This window comes from Passer montanus, unplaced genomic scaffold (genome assembly GCF_014805655.1).
Source record: "Passer montanus isolate IOZ18808 unplaced genomic scaffold, ASM1480565v1 scaffold80, whole genome shotgun sequence".
In the NCBI taxonomy this organism is placed as follows: Eukaryota; Metazoa; Chordata; class Aves; order Passeriformes; family Passeridae; genus Passer; species Passer montanus.
In genome coordinates, this window is record NW_024373257.1 from 2,885,002 (window position 1) to 2,910,019 (window position 25,018).

Consider the following 25,018-nt stretch of genomic DNA (forward strand, 5'->3'; position numbering starts at 1 on the left):
CTGGGTTTTTATCTTATATGTGGAAACTGAATGGTTCCAGTGAGTTGTCCTCCCTCAGTTTGCTGCTTTGCCTTCAGAAATAGCAGTTAATGTTCACTTCTTGGCTTTTCAGAATAAAAAAAAGATGTTAATAGACCAGCTCACTTGAATTACTCTTGTTGAAAACTGATTAAAAGCTTATTGCAGCCTCATCTCACAAATGGCTTGCGTCCTAGTTCTTGTTTGATGGGCAGCCTGTCGGTTTGTCAAATTACTCAATAGAATAATTCAATTACTCAAAGCAGCATTGCTGATATGAAGAGCTTATGTAGCTCATTGCTAGTGACTCTGTGCTTTTCACTCTGCAGGCTGGAAACATGATTTGTGAGTGGGCTGTGGCTTTAACAATGGAAGGCGAAGCTGCTTTGTCGTGTATTTCCTTTCCTCCTCTTCCCTTACCCTCCCCTTCCTATTCCTTCCCTCCGCCAGGCTATTTTTGTGGTGTACTGAGCTCCCAAAGCAAACTGAGGGAAAGGGAAAAGGAGTGAGGCAAGCAGTGTCGCAGTCCTTACTTTGCAGATTTAATACATACACCCTGTTCAGAAAATACAGCATGTATGTGGGTCAGTGATTCCTGCAGATTTTTATTATTTATAGCCATTTCTATAAATACAGGACTTCCCACAGCAGGGTTCACGCAGTGCTGAGTTTCTTGTAAACTGAAACGTTTTTATCTCTGCTACGGTCTGGAGGTAGCAAGTGCCAGCTCAAAGGTGAAGATAGAAATGAAAGAAAGCAGTATATGTGCAATGGTGACCCTGCCACAAGGCAGCCTGTTCTTCAGCTGGGAAAACACTGTAGTGGCTCTAGCAGAGGACAAGGCTTTCAGTGCTATTCCTGTATTTGATGCCCAAGGGATTTTTTTTTTCTTCTCTATGTTTCTGTGCACGCATGTGCATGAAACACAGGTGCTTCTCTGTGCCATGACTGGGACTGATGGCAGCTGTAGGAATGTGTAATCACAGAACAAACTTCCTGCATCTGCCCTGTCATGTGCTTCCAAGCAAAAAGCCGCTCTTTTGGTCTTGTGCTGCCCCTGGGAGCTACCCAGGCGTGAAGGGGTGTTGGGTTCCCTCTCCCTGCGGTGAGCACTGGTACTGGCTGGGTAGGTTCCCACAGCAGCAAGTGCTGTACACCCCTGTCAGTTGTTAGGCAAACATCTGCAGCTGGAATGTGTGGCATGTTCTCTGATTTGGCAGTTCTCAACCTTGCATAGCAACACGTGTAAAATACTGAAATGTCGTCTTTCTGTTGCTGTTAACATTCAGAAATCTTGGTTTAATGTGGGCAGTAAAATTCTTGGAAGATGTTGTTTTGTTTTGTGAATAAAATAGATCCTGGCTTCCTTTGTTCTGCTGCCTCATACCAAAAACACAGCAAACAACTGAGATGTGTGCTGGGTGCTCAAGGCCAAAGAATGTTTTAAATGGTCACAGTTTGTTTTATGCGGCCATACAGCATGGTACATTTTGGAAGGAACGCTGGTATGGTGTAATCACAAGATACTGAATATGACATTATACTGGTTGTGATTTGTTTTTGGTGCCTGGTTTGGGAAAGCATATACTCATATTCTGAAATACAGAACTATTTGAGAAGAATTAGTGCAAGCTAAGGCATCATGCTGCATTTATTGCTAAATGTGTGTTTTTATTTAATTCAAACTAGAAGGTAAACCTGCAAAGAATTCAAGTATCTGTTTCTCAGAGTATAAGCATACAAGCACTGGGGAGCAGTTTTCAGGATCAGAGCTTTAGCCTGCTCTGGGTGATAGACCCTCAGGAGAGGAAAGAGAAAACCCACTTTTTTAGATACAACTCTCCTTATCTTAATACTTCTTCTTAGCAAATTGTGTTGGTGGTTAGACTCTTAAGCGTGTGATTAAACTGTTAAAAAATCAAGATATTTAAGGATTAGTTACTGTATTAAATCCTCTTACATGCGGTGTGCTCTGGTTGCTCTGTAGAGTATAATGTCATGACTGATAATTTCTGTTTTCTTTTCTAGTACAAGGATGCATTTATGAAAGCAAACCCAGGATATAAGTGGTGCCCCACAACCAACAAACCTGTGAAAACGCAGACATCGAGTGTTACGAACAGGAAAAAGCTATGGGCCATTGCATCAGACTCTGCAAAAGACTTACCAAGCCCAAGGAAAGTAACCAAAAGTGAAGAAATGCCACAGCTAAACTTTGGGATGGCAGGTGAGATTTCCATCCATGGTACTCAGCTGTAGCTCTGGCGATGTGGTATGGAAACTGAATTGGGAAATTTGGTTTTGTTTAGTACACATGGTAGTGTAGTGTCCCAGATTAAGTTGTCAAAACTGTAGTTAAACCTCTGTGTAACAGTTGTCTAAAATTTTCCATAGTGCATGATTTATTTTCAAGATTTGAGGCATCCTAACTCTTACCCCATGTAGGACCCAGATTTCATTGATATTTCGATTCCAGCTTATCTGCTGTCAGAGACTTCCGTTCTCTGATTAAAAAGGAAAGTGCTGATTGTGTGCATTCTGCTTCTCTGTCTTAGAATGCTGTACTCTTTTAAGTAATTTACTCTTTGCAAAAATAATTTATGGGTGTCTCAAGTTGCATATGATAATCTTGTAGATTAATGTACCAGTGGGGCTAACACTTTTGTATTTTCATCAAGGGAAGCATAATTTAATTTCACTTAAATATGCTGTTTTGCCCATTATATCTTGGAGGAGCAAATTCTAAACTTCTAAACATTTAAAAAAAAAAAAAAAAGAAATATGTGAAGAAGTATAGGTGGAGTTTCTGAACTGGTGAAAAGCAGATAATCTCTCACTGGTATCCATAAATAGCATAACTGTTGTAATCTTGACCTTGGAATACAGGGACATTAATGTTAAATACTGGCAGCTTGAGAATCTAGCAGTCAAGGCTAAAAAAAAAAAATTTCCTGCCACTGTTTTTTCCTTTTGTTTCCCTTGGGGATTTTTTTGTGTTTTGGTGGGCTTTTTGTTTGTTTGTTTGTTTGTTTTTTTTGCTTGTTTAAAGTTTCAGATGCATCAGTAGTTATAAAATTAGAACCTTTGTCATATCCTACCTGGTTTATGTCAGGTGTATAGCAGATAGGACTTCTCTGCTTAGAGAGACTGAGAGCTGGAGAGTTTTATGGGACAAGTTTAAAAGAATGAAAAGGGATAGAGGCATGTATATCTTAGTATAGTGGTATGAAAATGCCTGTAATGAAATTTCTTCTGGATCTTAAGGAACTGTGAAATGTGATCAAAATAAATGTTTCATGCTGCATAGTTCTGGTATATGGGAGAGCAGTTCCAAAAATCACAAGCCCCTTCAGACCATTCTGGTTTTACTTTTAGAGGAGTAATTTCTATGCTCCTTAAATATTTATTGACTTCATACAAAAAACAAGTAACAAGCCTTAATCTACCTGTCCTCCATTCCCCAGTGGTCCTAAACTATCCTAATGTCGAGTTTTTGAGCACAGAGGTCTTGAATCTCAACACCTGTCAGAGTAGGGGACAGAGAATTAAGAATTAATTAGAAACTAATCCATTGTTCTAGCTATAGAGCCATTTATGTCTGAAGAAAGGCCTTTAGTGCTACCTGTGATAGTTTGTTTGGTTTTTTTCCTGCAGGCTGAGTTAATGAGCATAGTAATTCATGAGGATCTTGCTCCAATCCTTATGCCAGTGAAGGCTGGCAGTATCTTGGATATAAGAATACCTTATAAAATAAAGACAGCTTCTGACAGAGGTGTTAGCAGCATCCACATCATGACAAGTGTGCCATGCCAAATGGATTACTGCTTTGTCAACTATATACCAGTTCATGTTTGATAAGTCTATTGTGCTCCTCTCTGCTTGACTTCACATGATAGTTCAATTCAACTCTCACTCTTCACCCAGTACAATCTCTTTAAAATGCAGGCTGCATGTTAGCTGATGAACTGAAATGTAGGTGAACCACCTCAAAAGCACTTTTACCTTTGAAATGCCACTGATTCACTTGTATCTTCAAGGCAGGTAACTTCCTCAAGACAGGGTTTATACAAATCTAGTATCATGCCAGGAAATCTGTTTTGTTTGTTGGTCATTGCTAATCATGTCTTGATTGCTTTTTCTGTATTACATTTGACTTTGGAAAATCTAATATGTAGATAGTAAGATCTTACTTTGTTTTTTTAAGTCCCACACAAGCTTTTTCTGTCCTTTTTTGGCTTTAGAAGAATAGCTATGCCACATTTAAGTTTGTTATGCTGACCTACCATTATATCAAGAAGCTGAGGTATGGTGCCAGCATTGGGCTTCTGACCTGCAGACCCAGTAGTGGTGTCCTTGATCATCCAGCCTGGAAGCTGTAATTGAGCACATTTTTCTCATTATATGGCTCACCTGTGTAGGGTGGAGGGCAAAGAACACTGCTGTTTGCAAAAGCTTTGCCATACAAATGTGTGAGATTCGCAGTACTTGAATATTTTTGCTTCAGAAGAAAACCATCCATGCCAAAATGCTTTTTAGTGAGGCAAAGGCTGGAAGAAAGACACTTTTAGAGTAGGCTATACCCCTATAGAAACACAGTTTCTGTTTTTCAGAAAGAAGCTCAATTATGAACCCAGGTACACCCAGGTAAAAGTTGGTTGACGCTGGCCTTCTTCCTGCTTAGTATTTCCTCATTTTGTTGTTTCCTCTGACAGAGAAATGGCTATAATGAACAAGCCGGTGTGCTGAATGTGTAACCAGCCCAGTACTAACAAAGTATGTCATTCCCAAACAGAGAGATGGTTTTAAGTTTCATCAATATTAAAAGCTGTTGAGAAAGTCACGAATCACCTGCCATTCTGCAAGGCAAATGTGTGAGCTATTTTCCCAGTACCGTTGATTTAAGAATAAATTCTGTAAAATACCCCTTAAAATTCTTCTTCTTACGCGTAAGCTCCTAGTGCTAGAAGAGAAACGTTATTGTGCTGAAAAGGCACTATAAGCATATGGCAGTGTTTGGTTATGTACATTTTGTCTTCCCTTAGGTGAAGTTATTTTTTAATTGGAAACTGTAGTAGAAGGATTTTTGTTTTTATCATGAGCAGACATCTAAGCACCAGCCCTGTGTTACAGCTGCAGCATAAGTGTTCAAGTTGTTTAAGCATCACATTAAACTTTCATTTCTAATTCATCTGTCATTTTTTTCCTTCCTCCTAATTTTGATATTTAAGTAAACAGTTTAAGTATTTGCTTACTTAGGGAGAAAAACAGTAAACCGTACTTCTATCTTTGTTCTCTTACGATAAGCTACTTAATTGAAAGGCAGAAAGCCAAAACTACCAAGGAGATATTTAGAAGACAGGCAAGAATTTTACAGTCATGAACTGGCTGTTCTTGAGATGGCAAAAGCTGGGGAGGGGGAAAAGGACCAACAGGTAATGAAAATAAAGTACAAAAGAGCAGCTGGGAGTCACTAGGGTGATGCAGGTATGAGAAAGTGCTGTACTGCAAATTATCAGGCAGAGTGTTTTCAGGACCCCCTTCATCTGATGTGGTTGCACTGCTGGTCATCTATATACAAGAAAGACCAACTGCACCTGGGATAACTGCAGAGGAGAGCTATAGGAATTGCTGAAATGATGGAAGATGGATGTGCTTGATGACACTGGGAGATCTTGAATTGTTTAGACCAAGAAAACAAGTGGAAGAAGAGCAGGAAAAAGTCCTGTAAATGCAAAAAGGGAGATGCCATTTAGGGAAGCAGTTACTAATCTTATAGATTCAAGTACCAGAAAAACATGTACTACCTGGCCTTGAGTATATTTAAGCTAAAACCTGGAAGAATGCTCTTAATGCTTAGAAGACTTGAATCCTGCAATCGTCTTCCAAAGGGAGTAAAGAAACTAGAAAACTACCAGCCAAGGTTTTACTCTTTAATATGGGGCTCAGTAAGTTTATGGAGGGCCTGGAGATCTCTTCCCGTCTCTCCTTCCTCCAAATCCACTGTCTGGTCAGGCATTATCTTTCAAGATATATGTTCACTTTTCACTTCCTAATTGCTCTGATGTCCTCTGGTTTGAAGGACTGAGTGGTTTCTGATCAACTGCATCCAACTTTTTGCATGGATGGCAAAAAGTGCTGCTGCTGACAGGATCACTTCATGAATTGTGTTTAGATGCTTACTGGCCCTTCACATTTTCTGTGTCTCTTCCTGTTACTAGAACCTACACTTCTGGTAGTGTCTTGTCTCTTCACAGAAGTGTGACTTTTTTCCCCCTTTTTAATTTAAAAAGGCAAACTTCTTCAAAAAAACTAAAACCTCCAAAACACGTGTGTTGTATGTGTTTATTGTGATGAATGAAAAAGTTAATTCCAGTTCAATATTGGATTTGAAGCTAGGTGCTATTTAGGATGCCCATTTAATACTATTTAATAATATGCCACTCTTCTATCCATGAGAGAGTGTATAAGCCTGGTTTATTTACATTGTTTCCCTCTGTTTCTATTTAATGCCCCTCTAAAAAGCCTATTGGAAAAACTTTTCTTGGGAATCTCAGTGAGAGATGATGTGTGCAGGAAAACTTTGGGCAGCATCTGTGGTATTGAGTTAAACAGCATTCATGAGTATTCCCATGAATTGGACTGTTACCATATGTAGCCCTAAATTCTTTGGAGGTTTACAGGTACAAGTTTGGTCCATGTCATCTGAAAACATGAAAAAATTCCACTCACATTGTGGCTGTTGTATGAGACATTTGGCCACTGTCTGTTACCCAGTCTCTACATCACACTGTTAAATCAGGCGCCTGCATTGCTCCCAAGGCATTCTCCCAAAATCAGACAATTAGTCTTCATAAAGATGAAGAGCAACCACTGTTCTGAGTGGAAAAGCCACTCCATGAGTAATGCAATGTCAGAGTTTATTGCTTTCACTTCTTGTCATTTTCTGAGCTCCTGAGGTGCAGAAAGGCTACAGGGGAAAAGCTGTCAGTATTAAACACTTGGAGAAAGAACATTTATATCTCCATTTTACATTCCCCAATTATGTATCGTATTGGCAGGGCAACAAGTAGGCAGGCAGCTTGCCTGGCCAGTGCTTGTGCTGTTCTGGCTTCATGCTTCAGAGCTGTCAGGCTGGCACTTTTCACCGCTAAATACAGTTCTAAATTATAGACAAATGAAGACAGAAATTTTGCTTCAGAGCCTGATCGTGTTGTTTTGTTCCATCCTTTTACTTTTTCAGTTGCCAAGGAAGGAACCGCTCCCTTGGTAGGAGCATCCGCCGACTTGTAAACCTGTGCATTATTAGAACATCTTTGTGTATACTTATATGTGAGATCATTACAGCTGCTGTTTTAAAGATATTCATCTCTATAGTACATAAAACCTTTGGCAGTGGAATTGTAAATCCATGCAATGGGGTGTTAAGCACACAAATCCAATTAAATCCGTCAAACAGCTTTGAAAGCCTTCCCAGAGGGTACAGAAATGGTTTTTTGTGATTCTCTTGAACTGCCTTTGATGGCAGCTTGCTGAGAGTGTCTGTGACAAATAGTCTTCTGGGTCTTTAGTGGTGCAAGTGGTAGTTTTTTTAAACAAGCAAATGAATCAACTGAAGACTTCATTTTACTCTTTTAACAGATCCTACCCAAATGGGAGGCCTGAGTATGCTGCTTCTAGCAGGGGAACATGCACTTACTGCACAAGAGGTAAGGAACTCTCTTCTCTCCCTTACTGTGAGGTCTCAGTTTAAAGAACTTGTAAGAGGAATATTTGACCAGTGAGGAATGAAAGTTAGGACACATCTCAGGTAACCTTGAAATAAAATGGGCAGGAGATCTTTCTCCTTTTTTATGCCTTTATTAAAAAAATCAGCTCAAGTGGGGAGAAACCGACGGGTTGCGCCTGCGCCGCTGCTGCTCCCAGGAGTGGCACAGAGGAGGAGGATGATGCAGTTGTGTCCACTGGTGTGCAGGCAGAGCTGGGGCTTCCATCCTCACAAGAGATTAGGAGATTCCGTCTTTTCAGTCTAACATTCATGTCTCCTTTCTAGTTGACCTCTCCTTAAGTTAGGGTGAGAGGCAAAGAGGATACCAGCTGACACGGGCTCAAGTTCCTCACCTTTAGACATTGGGCATCACTTAGATCTCTTAATTCCATGATGGCTCGTTGTTTTTAGGGGGTTTTTTGCAAGATTTGGTGAGGGGGCTTCCTCAATTGCATACTAGCTCTGACGTCCCACCCCCCATCCCCCCCGCTACCTGCAGCCTCAGGTGTCATCTCCCGGGAAACAGCAGTGGGACACTTGAGCTGACTTTTAACTATTAACAGGTAACTGAAGAAAAACTATTAATAACAGGTTAATAGTAGCAACATGAAGTTATTAACAACAGCAATTGGTTTAACTTGTTAAATTTGCAACTTAAAAAAATGGACAACTTTTCTACTCATAACAACCTCAGCTGGGAATGAAATGTGTGTCTTGTATCCCAGCTGTGAATGTAGGTTGAGCATAGTTCAGTATTAACTCTGCTGATACTTGAGCATGCCAGTCAAGCCTGCCCTATGAAGAGACATTGTCAGAGGAAAAAAGAGTTGAAATACAGTGACTGTGTTAGCAAACAGGTGGTTTGCAAGCTTTTCTGGGCAAGGATTCTATATGCTTGTGCAATGCCTGACACAACTGTGGCCTTGGCACTAACAAGTAATTTCCTACAAAGTCAGCATCATTGTATATACTGAAACCCTGCAAGTGCTAACAGGTAATTGAAGTATTGCAGTCTGCTGCTATTCACTAAATCCTTACGTCTAAAAAGAAGTTTGTTGTTAGTTGCCATTACAAATGTGTTTTTACAAAGGAGTCTAGTAGGTGTTTGTGTATATCTCCAGTAGTGCAGAGATCTTTAGTCTTTCTTTAGACTCATTATTAATATCATGTGGTTTTTAGGCCAACTTTGAAAATTTTTCAATTTTTGTGGCTTCTTTGTTGGCTATAGTAAGTAGTACTGCCATAAATCTCTAGCTCCAGGAAAGAGCTCTCTTTTGTTGTTGTTGTTGGTTTTATTGAGAGGAAAAGTAATGATTAACTTAATCTCTATGTGTGGTGCATTTGAGACGTATTGCTTCTGTACTGCCAGGACTCCTCAATGCTTTTCACACCAGTTTTAGCCATGGAAGTTTTATGCTGTGTGGGTAGTGGTCTTCTGTGCTGCAGCATGAAAAATAAGAAACATTCAAGCCAAGTTGACAGAGAAGTGATAAGAAATACATTATTTTGTGCTAAAATTATACTGTCCTTCTCAAACTTGTAATCTCTTAGCTTGGAGCATACAAGCTGCTTTTACTATGCTGTTATGTTTAAGTGTGTGGGAAGGTATATTGTATTCACAGATACTGCATTCCTTTAAAAAAAGTCTTTGCTATGACCTTGAGAGCTGAGGTGTCTTGATTCTGCAAGAGCCTCAGTAGTATGATTTCAGATGGCAGTGTAGGAATAAAATCCACATGTAGATTTAGAGTCAAATCAAAAGGCATGTTATGTGATTGTTCTAGTGCATAAAAGTTCTTTTAATCAGAACGTTCTTATTTTGAGCAAAAAGACACTCTTACTGTGTGTCTCAATAAATCCTGGTTTTCCTGATAGAAGTGTGCAATACAACTTGTGGTGAAATATTCACTTTATGTATAAACTACACTCTACTCTTCTGGGCCTGTAGTCTTCTTTTGAAACCTGGCCCTCCACATCAAAGAAGCAAGCTGTGTAATCTATTTTCCCCAAAAATGTAGAACAAAATAATTGTCTTGGGCCTGTAGTCTTCTTTTGAAACCTCGCCCTCCATCAAAGAAGCAAGCTGTGTAATCTACTTTCCCCAAAAATGTAGAACAAAATAATTGTCATAAATACAGCCCAGACAAAACTAGTTGGGGGATTGTTAGAATCATGATGGGCCATAATTTAGCCCATACTTACTAATGAGTTACCCTGTTTTAATTGTCCTGCCCTATTTGACAGGAAACTGCACATCTCTGATCCTTTTGAGGGTCCCCTTTGTAAAATACCTCCTCCAGATAAATTGAGGTGGTTGGTATTCTTAAACAGACCCAAATGAACAAAGCTCTGTCCTCTTCACTGTGTGTTTGCAGGAGTTGAGTCTCCAGCTGTGTGTCCAGGTGCTGAGAGACTTTCTCAGTTTCTTTTGTGTGGCAGCCCTGGTGTGTCTTCCATTTGTCCTTTATTTTCTTATGTTTCAGTGGTGAATAGATACAGAGCAAATATTTCTTAGGCATGTGTTTCTTAAATGCAGTAATGATCCTAAATCAGTTTAAACTTGGATAACTGAACTGCTCTTCGGTCTTCCCTCAAGCATGTAGACAGAGGAGATGTAAGATGGTCATCTTTGCATGCTTTTAAGAGAATCTGTGGTTGGACTTCCATGCTTATGATCTCACACTTAAACCAGCATCTGGGAGGTTAGCAGAACATGCTAGGGGGTGGTATGACAGACTCAGAAAGCAGCTCAAGAATTCATTGTAGAGCTGGAAGCTATTTTGTTCTTGAATGGAGAGGAAGAGTCAGTTGTGTTGTATTAGAGTTGGTATTCACATGGGAGAAAATATGGTGTACTAAGGTGACTACAGAAGTATGGTTAGTGAAAGAGGTTCAGAAGTTGCTTTATTATGCAGAATGTATGTATTGTTTCTATATGAGTATATAAATACACATTGTACATAGCCTTGGCATTTCTGTTTTTAGAAAAAGGACAGATACTGTCATATTTTAAAGAATGCTCTAAATTATAACATGTAGTCTAAATTATCATGAAAGTGTGTGTATACACTTAAGATACATGTATACATATATGGTTCTTAAACTGGGTATCTGGCAGACACAGGATTAGCTGTCAACATGCGTATTGACTGCTGTGCATATGTATGATAATGCAGCCTTGGGTGGCCTTATAAGCATAGGTCTTACACACTGCTACAATTTAAAAGTTGTTAACAGAGGGAAGGGCAGCACTGGCACAGTTTTGCTCAGCACTTAAGAGAGGATGAAGGACATTTTACTTAGAGGTCTGCTAATCCAATGAAAAGTATTCAGCACGTGCTGATGTTCTGGCACGTGTATGCGAAATGAATGGATAGGGATTTTTCAAGTGAGGTGTTTAATTTTCAGGTTGTAAGAAGCCCAGATATCGGGTGACCAAGTGACCAGCCAGCAGGAGGGTGGGAAGAGGCACAACAGTCATATTTACAAAATTGTTTTGAGGCTTCAGTTGCAATCTCTGTATGTTGCCAGTATGTTCCAAATTTTGCAAATTTTTGTAATAGACTAGAGAGTTTCTCTTCTGGTAACAGAATTCAGTGTTGGTGGGTGATTGATTTCCAGGCAGCAGCTGGAGTTACTAAGCAGACAGGCAAGAGAAGCTACAGACCTTACAGGCAGAGGACATGGATATGCAGTGAGTTTCCTTCTGCATTTTGGATGCTTTCATCAGTTACGCAAGACAGTGGTGTGTGAGCATATTTTACTAAACACCTGAGCAGAGATGCCGGATGGATCATCTCCAGCTGCTGTGGTTGTGCCAGGCAAAGCCCGGTCCTCTCCGCGGGTTATTGGCAGCAAGGCTTGAAGCTGGGTGAGCAGCGCTCCTGGCTTACCCGTTCGCCTCCCTGCACATCTCCCGTACTCGTCCGTCAGGCCCTTTCCTTGCCTTACAGCAGCACCTAGTGGATTCTCTGTAGGTTACTGCCCAGAAATCCCGAAATCCGGAGGGGCCCCCAAAGCGCCTGTCTGCCTGCGCCTCGCAGCGGTCAGCGTGCGGCCGGCCCAGGGATTTCCTCCGCCCTCGCTCGGTGTGATCGCTTCAGAGCAGATTGTGGTAACCTGCAGGGAAAGGAGGCATGTGGTTTCCTTCTTTTTGAGAGCAAAAGGCTATCTTACATGTGATGCCGGGTCTGTGGTTTCCTTCTTTTTGAGAGCAAAAGGCTCTCTTACATGTGATGCAGGGTCTGCGCAAAGGGTGACTCAGAAGTGAAAGCTGCACTCTCTCAGTGCAGCTCAAGAGAAGGCTTGGAGAAAGAGATGGGATGATGAGGACATTTTATTAGATGTTTTACAAAATGCCACTATCTGTGCATGTGTTCCTTCTGGTAATTATTTTAATGCTTTGATCAGGTTCAACCTGACAAATGGTAGAAGACGTGGAAATACTAAGTTTCCCACGGGTCAAGAATGTTTGGGGAGCAGCAAAGTAGAAGAAGAAGCTCTAATTAGTGTTCTGCCAAGTAAAAGCAACAGCATTAACTTTCTAAAGAGTAGCAGGAATTGATAGCAAAAGCATCAATTGATAGCAAAAGCATCAATTGATAGCAAAAGTGGTTCCAACCACAAAACCTCCACTGAGCTACTGAGCACCAGCAGTCTGTCCTCTACACACAAACCTGTAGAAAACTGGGCTTCACACCTCCCACAGCAAATGGTTCTGGTACCACCAGGTGTACAAGCTGTGCCCAGCCCCCAGCACGTGGCATCCGAGGCAGTGAGAAGGCTCATCCTGAGTGTCTGACAGCAGCTGTATTGTGGGGGCTGAGCCCGGATAACCTCTCTTGGAAGGGCAGTGCCACTCCAGCACGATGCTTCTGGGGTCCATGGCTCAATGGCTCCAAACTTGGAGCAGAGCAGTATAAGGCAGCTGGTTGAATTGCAGAAGATATGGGAAACAAGTCCAAAATTTGGTTATTCTTTTAAAAATCCCACCAGTGCAGAGGCCTAAAATGATCAAATGAATGCCCAGACATGCAAGCAGCGACTTTACATATTTGCACCTCTGTAGAGTCTCACACCTTCAGAGATGGGTCTCTCAAAAGCAGTCAGATACTGTTCTGGTAATAGTCCAGACTACTGTTAAGGCACAGACATCTTAAACAGACTGTACAGAAACATGATAAAAGTCAGTTATAAACATTAAGGCAGTGAAAACTGTAGGAAAACCTACCAAAAGGGCAGAAGACAGACATTAGAAGTACATTCTTTATAGCCCTTTGGGTTGGTGTATTCCCATAGTACACCAATAAAACATCATGGTCAGTGTTTAATAAATACAGTGGTGTAATAAATACAGTGGTTTAATAAATACAGTGGTCACAGGAGTAACTGATGCTGATCCAGTTTATGGCAGAGAAGAAACAAGTTTGTTTAGATATGTAAGCCAATTGTCACGTTGGTGAATTTCCCCTTGTCCTCTGGGTTGCTACACTTGGATTTTGTGTTTCCAGGGGAGCATGGGTAGCAGATTCCTGAAGGCAGATGCTGCTGTTGCTATTGCAGTGCTTCAGGATCTCAGACAAGCAGCAGCAGGACAAGCTGCACATGCTGTGAGGCTTCGTGCTTACTAGCAGGTGCAGGCAGTAGCTAAATCTCATGTGCTTTCAGCAATAAAAGCTGTTGATTTACTTGTTTAGGTAATGAAGAAGAAAAAAGCCCACGTTTATTTTTGAAGTTGTTAAGTAAACTGATATTTTGAGGGGGAAAAAAGTTGCTAGGGAAAAAATTTCCATTCTGTTACTTTTTATAAAATCTTACAAAGCCTCCTTCCTTTTTTCTGTTTCTTACAAGCCGTGTTACATACCTTATTTTATTCTAACAGTACTTCATTCTCCTAGGAGTTACACATGTAAATCTTTTACACTCAAATGTGACACTTAATGAATGTATCATATTTGATAGAATTCCTTTACAGAATAATGCTTGATTAACACATTTCTAGCTAATAAGATTACCATGGCTAAGATCTGTGTTAATTCAAATAAGGCTTTTGATTTTGTACAGTCATTTCTTTGTATTTTATTTTCAGTTATAATGACTTTCTTGCACTGCTTCTCAAAAGCATTTCTAAAATGTATGTTTAGGTACATGATTTGAGAAATTTTAGGCTTGTGCTACCCTTATCTACTTATTTTCATGCTGTTATGATTGGAGATTATTTTTCTAATTAGTATTCCTGTCATCAACTGTCTTCAAAATATTTTTTTACCTTCTATTTAATCTTACGCAGAATTATAGCACAAATTACAGATATAGCAGTGTTGAGAGCATCAAGAATACAAGATAGTTATGTGTGCAGTTCAGTATAATCCATTGATATTCCATTGTATAAAACAATTCTGACAAGTTCAGAATCATAAAAGGAGAAGAAATGCCTGGTATTTTTGTGGTCTTTTTTTCTAAGACAGTTTTCAAATGCATTACAATGAGCGCTAAGCAATGTTTTCATCTGGAAATATGATTTAATCTTTCCAGGACTGTGAAACATTGGCTTGTCCTTCTTGTATTAAATAGTTTATTTTGCTCACTGTTGTTTTTAGCTTGAGGGAAGCACCTTTGAGGTCTTACCCTGCACTCTCCCTTTTCCAGGTTTCCTCCAGTACTTGCCAGTCTGATACATCTAATTCTACAGAAGCCTGTCAGAAGTCATCATTGTTTCAGTTTGCAGAGGTGAGTTTCGTTAAAAAAGGGTTTTCTTCTAAGTGTATCCTTTTAAGAAGCATCTGATGTCCAGCTAAAGAAAAATCAAATGTCTTTAACTAAAATTGATGCTTTTATTTCTTGCCTCATTTTTGGTTTTATGCTGTTGAATCATTTATCAGGTTGGTAAGGCTTGAAGTGCAGGAGAGTGTGTTTAGGACCCTGGTGGAAACCCAAGTGCAATAATGGAGCTGTGGTTTAAGCTGTAATTTGGAGATATGTCATTCCTGCACTTAGTTTTAAACTAGAGCCTTATTAACTAAGGTTTTAACATATGTTTGGATGTTTCTAATCTAGTGTGGCTGCTTTAGTCATCGGCTCCGTCAAAAATCATTCTAGTTCTTAAATCTGCAAAATTTTCTTCTAGAACCATCAAACAGCTCTATGCAAGTGTGCTTTAATTTTGCAGTGTACAGTATTTTTGTCAACATACTCCAGTTATTGCTAGAAGTGCAACTGTGGTGTGTGTTGTTCTTTTTCTTTGAAGAAAGTTTCATCCAAGTCTTAATGGGTTTCACAGATATAAATAACATGACAAAAATGAGAATGCAAGGAACTCTCTGCAAGCATCACTTGTTTCTTGAAATAATCATAATACATGACACAGAAATATTTAGTTGTATAGGTACTGATTTACAACTCACTGGGTAGTTTTTAAGTAAGTGTATATGGAAAGAAATTTTGTCATAGTGAGGGCTTTTTATTACCTGTATTCACACCAGCTGTGAGTCTGACTTGTGTGTCTTTATTACCCATTGCCTTGTGCACATTCATACTCCTCCCTAAAAGATCATCACTTTGGGAGCAGATACATTGCAATCCTAGCACACAAGAAATGGGACTTCTTTTTCAGTTGGACATTTTAACATCAGTGCACAAGCCCTTGAATTCCAGCTTAAGATCTGGGTCTTTCAAATGTATTAGAAATAAATTGGAGCACTGATCCTTTATTTCTGATTAAAGATAATGGCCAGAGTGAAGTAGATTAGGCTCTTAAACAGCCTGCTGGCTTTTCTTGTTAGGAAGAGGAGATGCCTGGTGTGCCAGCAATGAAAAGCAATACTTAGATGCTTCTTAGAATTGGTTAATTCCAGTATCACTTATGACACTTCTGTGGTAATGATTCAACATCCATCTTCCCATATTTCTGAGGTGCTTCTGTGTGCTTATACTGTCAGTAGAGCAATGTCTTGTATTGAATTTCACTGCTGAATCTTTTAAAGAGTAAGACAAATACCAGCTCGCCTAATTGTTTCAGTTCATTTTACAGTGCCAAAGGAGGGAGGTGCCAGTTGCATGTGGTAGTAGGCAGGAATTGTGTACTGCCAGATACGCCCTTGCTAAGGGTTTCTGACCTCAGGCTTTTCCTTACCCATCGAAGAAAATGTTTAGTGGGTGCTAGGAAACAAGCTCACCTGCATTGCTAAAGCATGTGGTTTAGAAGTAGCCTACTGACGATCAGTACTTAGAAATGCAAATTAGCTAGTCTTATTTTTCAAGGATGTTAAACATCCTGTGGAGAGGATGCACCTAACCAGTGCATGGTAGGTATGTGTGTCAGTGGCAAAATAATTGATACTTGCAGTGAAGTCTGACATTAATCAGAGGTGTCATTTGCAACAAAACTAATCGACACAAGTTAAACAGTATGAAATGCAGTTAACTTAGTGTGTGGGATAGATCTGGTGTCTCAAAATACCTGGCGCACATTGTGTTTCTATCCACGCTTTACCTTCTGTACTAAGTAGCAATTTGTGCTCTGTCATCACCACCATTCTGCAGTCTCAGGTCTTCCACTGAACTGTGAAATACAATACAGTGTTAAGTACTTGTTGCTAACCCTTCTTTTATATATCAGGAGGCAAATAAAAGCCCTTCAAAAAAAGCTTATTTTGTAGATCCTAGGAAGGATTTTCCTTCTGAAAAATAATTCAAGATTATCATTTCACAGATCACCTGTTTATGTGTTTCCTGGAAAACAGATACTGTTTGTTCTAAGGGTGTGTTGGGACTCGTTTGCATTCTCTGGAGTACCAGGAATCTTTTTATGTCAGATTATAAATTTAGCATGTTGAAGTGTGATACTGAAACTGAACAGTTAGGTAATACAAGCATAATTGTTTTCCTGACAGATCTCTTCCAACACGTCACAGCCTGGAGTCCTGGGGGCAGTAAAACAAACGGAGGAGTCTGCATTGTTTCAGTTTGCTGAGGTACAATGGCTGAATGTGGTGGGGGAGGATGGGAGGAAGCAAGGAACCCTAAGAGTTGCCACTGAATGGCTAAGCACCCTGTATTATCAGAGATTCCCATCAAGAGATGTGTATCTTCCTAACAGTATTGTGTTAAGAAACCATGGGGTGAATAACCAGTGACTGGATGAGATGTTGGCCAGTTCTACCAGCTGAGAGATACTGGGGATTCCGTACCCAGAGGACGGAACCAACTGCAGACTTACTATCCAAATGGCCTTTTAATTTACATCCAGGAAAACAGCAATTAAAAGACATTCTGAAATAGCACTGCACTGCCTGTGGAAGAGGCTGCAGCAGGGCAGAATAGTGATTGTCCTAGGGGCAGGAATTATTTGGAATCCTTGCAGGTCAAAGGAAGCTTATCACAACAACCACAAGAATATTTAACAGCATCAGTTAGGTGGTGAATTATCAAGCCTATCAGTTTCCCATAAGTATGTAGCCTTTCTGCCTTCCTCTACATACTGAAGATTGGGAGTTTGTGAAATGCTGCTTTTAGGAATTTCTTCTCCCATGTGTTGAATATGCCTCTGTGAATTGATTTTCTGCACATTTACTCTTCTTGCCCATTTGGGGGAGTCTGATACTGCTTGCAGAATCATTTAAGCTGCAGGTGCATTTTGTGTGTGTCTGAAAAGGCTGGGATTGGAGCTGGTGCTATTGCAGAGGAGCATAAAGGGATTAAAAGATACCCTGATTGTTACTCTGTGTTTCATGCACTTCCTTCTGTGAAATGTTGAGCTGATTTGTCTGCTATGCTTTTTAGCGTGGCTGGAATGGGTCTTAGTGTTTTCTTAGGCAGGCCAAGGAAGACAAATCAATTTACTGATTCAGGTGTCACAAAAATACCTAGCTACAAACACTCCTATAAAAGATACAATGCAGTTAATATCTCTAATAATGAAGGTATTTTCATATGTACCACAGCTTTGAAAGTTAGAAGTCAATTTGCAAAGCTCTTTTGAGAAAATTAGTGGAATTGAGCAGGATGAAACTATGTGCTGAAGCTAGACTTTTAAACCAAGTTAAAAGATACAAACGAGAACATTTCTTGTTGATTTTATTGCAAAATACTGGACTAATACTACAAGTGAATCTGCTAACTTAGTTGCAAAAATATCAAGTCATTCTGGGTAGTTGCAGAGTTGAACACAGTATGTATTGCATTTAGTACAACATTCTTAAATTGTTATATAAAACCTGGCTTAGCCATACTCTCAGAATTTCACAGAACCTAAGACCATTTCGTCTCCTAATTGAACAAACAAAATTACAAACCTGAAGATTGTCATATGGATGTGATAGTGCATTAAGTTGCATTCCACTATGCTGAGTGAGCTCCTTTGGCACATTGGAGTGCACATATGAATGTTAGGTAGAAGAGGTGCTTAGAAAATCAACTAGGATTTACTGAGGACAGTTTTAGAGTCAGGGTTAATCTCTTTTTCTTGTAAAAATATTTAAATGTGTGTGCAGTCTGGAGGGGTTGATTTTGTTCTGTGGCTGGAAATAGGAGACAAATTCAGTAAAGAGGAAAAAAAATTAAAAACCTACCTTAGCCATGGTTATTCTTGCTGTGAAACCTTAATGACAGTGATGAACATAATTTTTTATCTATAGCAGTAGAGAAATGACATTTTTTCTAAGCTTGTAGCCTGGTTATTTAATTTAGGTTGCTCCTGGGGAAAGTATTGAGCATGTTACAGAACCTCTTTAAGCTTTCTCCCCTGCTATTAAAGCTGCTTGTGTTCTTTCAGCTATAAGGGCTTTCATTTGCACAGGCTGTCACTGTGAAATTTGGCAAAAGTCCTATTCCTTACTGTGCCACTTCTTACTGCATCTTGTCTATATGAACACATTACTGCATTTAGAGAACTAAATTATGGCAAGCAATTTGCAGTAGGCTGCTGTCATCAATGTGCTACAAAAGAAAAAAGAGAAGGAGAGAAAGTAGTTATTTAACCAGTAGCCAAGTAGACCTGTGAAGAAATATGAAGTGTGCTCTGGTCTGATGTGCCTGGAGACTTCTGGCAGCCATCCCAGCTCAGTTTTGGTTCTAGCTGGGTGTTCCTCATATGTTGCCTTTCTCTTCACCGCCCTTGCAGCAGGGTGAGTAAGAGGTGCCTCTTTGTGAAGACAGCAATCCCATTGAGTAGGTTTGTCATTTAAAACAGACACCTTTACCCCAGGAGTACAAGTGCCCTGTCACTCAGAAACAGCTCATTATGTGTAGAATAGCATGGGACTGTTTTTGTCTTTACAGCCTCAGTTAGTCTTTCATCTGGTTGTCTAGCCCAAGTGCTGTAGTTGTCAATTAAAGCTGTTCAGGATATGCCTAATGAGGCCTGCTCAGTGACTTGCCACAACAGATGATGAAAATCCTGGAAGCAAGACTTCATTCGGTTCTGTGGGTGCACAGGCAAGTGCCTTGGAGGTCTTCAAAGATGATGTGACATCCTCATAAGAGCTTTTTGAAGTTTGTATTGTTGTCAAGTTATGCTTTTGGCTTTCTCTGCTTCTGACCTTGCAAGTAGTTGGCCCTACTTTTGTCCTTCTCATTTGGACCCGTATGGAAAGGCTGTGATTTCTGAGCAGTGTTCCTTAGGGCAGTGGCTGTTTGCAGGCTGGCTGCTCACAGGGACTGGTCACTGTCCCCTTCCTTGCCATGAGAGGGAAGCAGAGCAGATGGGACCCCTTGGTCTTACTGCATCTGTGTTTGGCAAATGTGAACAGATGGTGGTGATTGCTTCCTTGAGAGGAAAGATGAGTACCTCTTGGATTTACTTTCCTAAACTCTTACTCATTGTTAAAGAAAAGGCTTCTGGGGTATGGAAACAAAAGAATTGCTAGTTCAACCATCTTGAAAATAAAATTAATCCACAACTACCAAACTCTTTGCTTTCAGCAGCTTTTCTAAATTTTTTTCTCAAAGTAATTTAATTTAAAAAAAACAAACCAAGCAAAAAAAACCAGTCACGTGCAGTATGCAACAAGGTGGATGTTTGTGGTTTTTTTTTTTTGCTAGTCCCTCATGTTACTGTTACTTTCATTTAAGAAAAAAAAGCATGACATGGATGGTTTTGTCCATGCTGCATTCTTACATACTCACTTTGGGAAGGTTTGCTCTCTGTTTATTTCTGTGCAGAACAGGAAGTTTGAGCTTCCAAAACTTTTGGTCAAGATACCTTAAAATTTGGAGTGTAAAAACTAGTGAGTGTTTGCTCTTCCAGCTTCCATATGTAAAGCTGTAATCTTCTCAGGTAAAGAAAAATGTATTTGCTGTTTGGCCACATACTGAAATTATTAAATGTTTGTGTTGGAGGAAGATGAAAAAGTAGTTCTAGGAGGAAGATGAAAACGCCTGTTCTAGGAGGAAGATGAAGTTTCTTTTGCAAATGAAAATGTAATATAATAGCTAAAGTCCCACCTGTACAGTAATAAAAGATAGTAACTTGATCCTACTGAGTTCCCACAATCCTCCACTTGAACCTCTACATAACTAAAGGACTGTTTGTAGTTGTAATTTTGGAGATTCTGTTTATTCTTAAGTCTGGGAGATGTTCTTAAACCAGAGAACGGGATCTGTAATCTCAATTCTGTCACTTGTTGTTTGTTTTCTTAGCTCTTTAAAGGTTGGGGTTTGGTTTTTTTTTCTGATATGAAGTGTCTGCTTCCTCTTTCTTTTAGTACTAGTTTGTCTTGTTACTGTTTCCTCAATTTCTGCATCAAGAGGCAAGATATGCCTGTATGTTCTCAAGTTATAATTCGGTGCATGTGGGTGTTGTTCTCTCCTTTTTCTGCCATTCATATTATGCGGGGAAAAAAATCATTGAGATGAGCATTTGTTAAAAGAGAAAGATAAAAAGTTGAAGTTCAGTGTACAAAATCACTTAGTCAAGTGGAGTCCTGAGCAGGTTCACTGAACTGTCTCAAAGCAAAACTAGGATGCTGAAATTTCAGTTTAATATTAAAAAATTCAGTTTAATATTAAAAATTACTGCTAGTGCACATTTGAGTATTATTTGCTGTATTTAAATAGGTTTAAGTGAAATGGATGTCTTGGATTTTGGTGGAGGAGGATGTCGTGGAGAGTGTAATAATAAATTTTTTGACAGGTAATTGAAAGCTAAATTCTTCAAATAACCTAATTCAAAAGAAAGAATTAATTACAAGGAGAAAGGCAAACATAATTTTTGCATGTGGAAGATCATAGAACCATAGGATATTGTGAATTGGAAGGGACCATAAAGCTCATCTTGTTCCAACCCCCCTGCCACGTGCAGGGACACCTTCCACTCGAGGTTTCTCAAAGACCCATCCAGCCTGGCCCTGAGCACCAGCCTGTCTGGGCCACCTGTTCAGTGCCTCATCACCCTCTGAGTTAAGAATGTTTCGTAACATCTGCCATAAACCTGCCCTCTTTCACCTTAAAACCATTTGCCTTGTCCTGTCACTACCTGCGCAATCATGGTCCCAAGTGTGATTTTTGTGGTGAGGGAGATACCACAGAAACACTGATGATTTTGTCCCAAGGCTTTTAAAGGCTTCTAAGTCAAATACTACCATGCAAAGCCATGCCAAGCCAAAAAAAGGTCACATATCAGAAAAATCTTGCATTTCTGAATTTATAATGCTGCACTGGAAAGCGGGTCTGAAAAAAATCTGCTGTAAAAGCAATTCCCTAAAGTGGTAATGGTAGTTATTTACTTATCAGAGGTGCTGGCACACCAACAGCTCTTTGGAAGGCTAGATTTAATCTCCAGACATAGGTCTTACTTCCTTTTTCATAACTAAAGAAAGTGAAACAATAACTGCCTGTGAGGACAGATGGTCCTTATCTATGTCTAAATAATGGGAAATACTGCCCAAACCTTCTGAGAGAATTTTATTTAACCTTAACAACTTATTTAACCTTAACAATATGCAATAGGGCATATTTTTAAGCAACAGGTATGATTTGTTCACTTGGTCACATAAAAGAGATGTGAAACATACAGCGTGAATATTAGCTGTGGACAGTACAAACATAGAGTATCCATGAGCATAATCCAAGGAAGGAATGTGGTATTTGCTTATATTCTCCTGTTTTCTACTTATCTGTTAAGTGTTTCTTGGGTGGGGTTGCCTGTCTGAAGTAGGTCCTTCTGCCAGAAAGAAGTAAAATTAACTGATTTAACTAATCTCTTATTTTCCATTCCTTTTTCCCCCCTCCCTTTCTGTCTTTCCTGTGTGCCACTGAAATATTTTCTTCTCTGTTCATTTGTAACCTAGATCTCATCAAATACTTCCCAGTTGCCAAGTCCTGAGCCAGTAAAGCACTGTGGGAAGTCGGCACTCTTCCAGTTGGCAGAGGTAAAGTTATACCCACTAGTGTCAGAAGGGGAGGATGTGTATAACTTCTCCACAAAAAAAGTATGAATTGTTTAAGGTTTGCTCTAGTATAAAATTTGGTGTTTTCATAAAAATAGATTAGTAAATAATGATATACCAAGAGAAGTAGGCAGTGGCTGTGGTCCCAGGGACCTAGTCTTTTAGATGCTTGTGAATGTGCTTATTTTCTTAGAGACAGCACAGAAAGTTACACTTCTTTTTAGGAAATTTAGCTTTATAATGGTAATAAAAACAATGCTCAGGAGAACGGCAAAGACAGAAGATAACAGTATTTTTAATGAGGAGCTGCATACCAAGATTAAAAAAATAAAGCTTTAATTATGATGATTGGAAGGTGCATTGCTTAATCAGGGACTGAGAATAGGAAAAGAAGAGTAGACTTTGAGGTCATCAGGAATCTGTGTCAAGAGTTGAAAGTTGATGCAGTGTATTAAATTTTGAAATTGGCAACTGTCAGCAGTAATCAAGAATGCTGGGTCAGGTTTCCTCAAAGTCCTAGAAATTCTCTGTGAGTCTTAAATATAATGTTGTAGAGGTTTTCTCTTTGATATGGATGAGACACTCAAAAATCTCTGAGGTTTGATGTGCAGATGCTATTCTTTGTGAAGATTGAAAGATGAAGATACATGCTGTATTCCAGACAAATAAGGGAGTATGCTAGCACATTACCTGTACACTTTTTTTGTTGGTTTTTGTTGTGGTGTTTTAGTTTTTTATTTCAAATTCACATCCTGTTTCAGTAAGGAAAATGGTTCTCTGGATCCTGTCTAGTTGCAGCCAGCCCTAAATTCTTGCTGGTGAGATCAGTCCCTCTCAGGAAAAAGGCAGAGGTTGGAAGCATTGAAATGAAAGTATTTCATGTGTTGTTCTATGGATTGTCTTGCAAGACTGTGGCTTTATAGGAACTTAAATGAGTGGAAGAAAATCTGCCTTACTGTACAGACAGTCTCTGGCAGTAGTAGAGTTTGTGACTATATGCTCTATTGCCAGCAGTGTCTGTGCAAGGGTGATTACACCCAACTGTCGTCAGTGATCCATAAGGGTATTTGGCTTTTGCAGCTCTGGGCCAGCAGAAGGGCTGGTAGTATTTACTCAGGGACACCAGAAGTTTGTAACATGGCCTCTAACAGGACAGCAGCAGGCTGAGTAATGCTGTTCTGGAGTAAGGCTTATTGCTGTGTGCAGCCTGATTTTTAGAAGTCAGTGTTAGAAGTTGTGATGTGACTATGAAGATTGTGAAGCCCTAATTTAGTAGAAGGACAGATGCTTGTCCACAGGAGTGCACAGTTTGTACTGCAGGTGGCAGAAAAAGTGAAGCTAAGTCTGGCAGCATGACATTGTATGTTGGACAGGTTTCCATGATTGCTCAGATGGTGTCCTGCAAGCCTAATTTAATACACAAAATGGACCTTAAAGGCTCTTATTCAAGCAGGGAAAAACACAGCAGATGTGCTAGGCACATCTTCTATATCTAGCTCTTGTAGGACATCAGTACTATTGATTTTTTTTCTTTTTTTTTTTTTTAGTTTTGGAGATCTCTAATGTTGGATCATAGTTGAATAAATTATATTAAGTTTTCAGATAGCAGTTCAGTCCCTGTTTGGAGTATCCCAAATAAACCATGTTCATAATCACCTCGATCGAGGGTGTCTTAGGTTTGCAAGTGGATTTAGCAGACAGCTGTGCTATGCTGCTGTAACTCCAAACTGCAGATGCTGTGCTCTGGAGGGGACTACTGTTTCCGTGCTGCTGGCATGGCAAGTGTCTGGTGTGTGGGAGCCTGTCTTCTTCAGCATACTACTTTGCTCTGCTCCTCCTTCATCTCTTTGCTATGTAGATTAAACAATTTTATCTTCTTTTTTTTTCCCCTCTTCCCTATCCCTTCCTTTTTGATATTTCACAATATTTCACAGATGGTGATTAAAATAAAATGCAGAAGGTGGTTTAATTATTTTCTAAAACTTCTGAGGATTTCTAAGTTTGTACAAATGGTTGGAGCCACTCTGCATTCTGAAGCCTGGGAGGCTGTTGCTGTTCAGCTCTGCTGAGTCCCTTCCTGTCTTTAGTCTTCAATGTGGAGGCACAAGAGCGAAGGGAGGCAGTGCAGGAGTGGAGCATCACCTCACCAAGGCAGGGGGGCCACTGCACAGCACTAGCAGCACCTGGCTGTCAGCAGCATGTGGAGGCCTGAGCTCTGATGGTCAGAGCTTGGGAGGTGCTGTGAGAAGCTGCACCTTCCAGGAGATGCAGAGACAGGGTTGGTTTTTGTTTATTTCCTTTATGGCGGTGACAGGCCAAATTCTGCGATCAACTTTGTAGGCCCATGTTGGTTGAGAGCAATGAAAACTGAGTTTGTGGGTACAGGGAGAGACAAAAGGGTGTAAATACCTTGGTTCCCCGGTCCCTTATAACTTCACTTTCTTATGCAGCCTAAAGAAGGAAGTATAAGAAACCCACAAGCCTGGTCTGAGATGTGATATGTCCTTAAAAATGTAACATTTTTTTCATACTAGTGGCCAATCCTGATACTGATACTGTTAAAGTTGTTTAGAAAAGATCGTTTCCTTGCACCTAGCTCAAAACTGATACAAAACACTCAAAAGTACTGAAAAGGATCATGGCCTAATACAGGAAAAATATTCTGGAGGATAATTAGCTGCATGCTTGCATGACAGCTTCCTTTTATTCTGAGGAATACTAAAGATTACCAAAGGCTTGAGGGCTTCTACTTAACTTTGGGTTCAGTGCATCTCTTTTATATGAGTCCTATAGGACACCAAAAGGCAAATCATAACCTGAAAGAAATAGCCTCCTTAACCTGTAATAATGA

The 25,018-nt window shown here is 39.8% G+C and overlaps 1 protein-coding gene across 16 annotated transcripts in view; it reads left to right on the forward strand.

Annotated features, from left to right (window-relative positions):
• BBX (BBX high mobility group box domain containing) overlaps positions 1 to 25,018 on the forward strand; it is a 135,710-nt gene that overhangs the window by 83,727 nt on the left and 26,965 nt on the right. For 15 of the 16 annotated variants that reach the window (XM_039732718.1, XM_039732717.1, XM_039732725.1 and 12 more), the window contains 5 exons: positions 2,047 to 2,245; positions 7,657 to 7,724; positions 14,432 to 14,512; positions 16,675 to 16,755; positions 22,069 to 22,149. In XM_039732718.1, coding sequence (XP_039588652.1) covers positions 2,047 to 2,245; positions 7,657 to 7,724; positions 14,432 to 14,512; positions 16,675 to 16,755; positions 22,069 to 22,149 — 510 coding nt within the window. The remainder of the gene's footprint in view (positions 1 to 2,046; positions 2,246 to 7,656; positions 7,725 to 14,431; positions 14,513 to 16,674; positions 16,756 to 22,068; positions 22,150 to 25,018) is intronic. The other variant, XM_039732723.1, reaches the window with a different exon arrangement.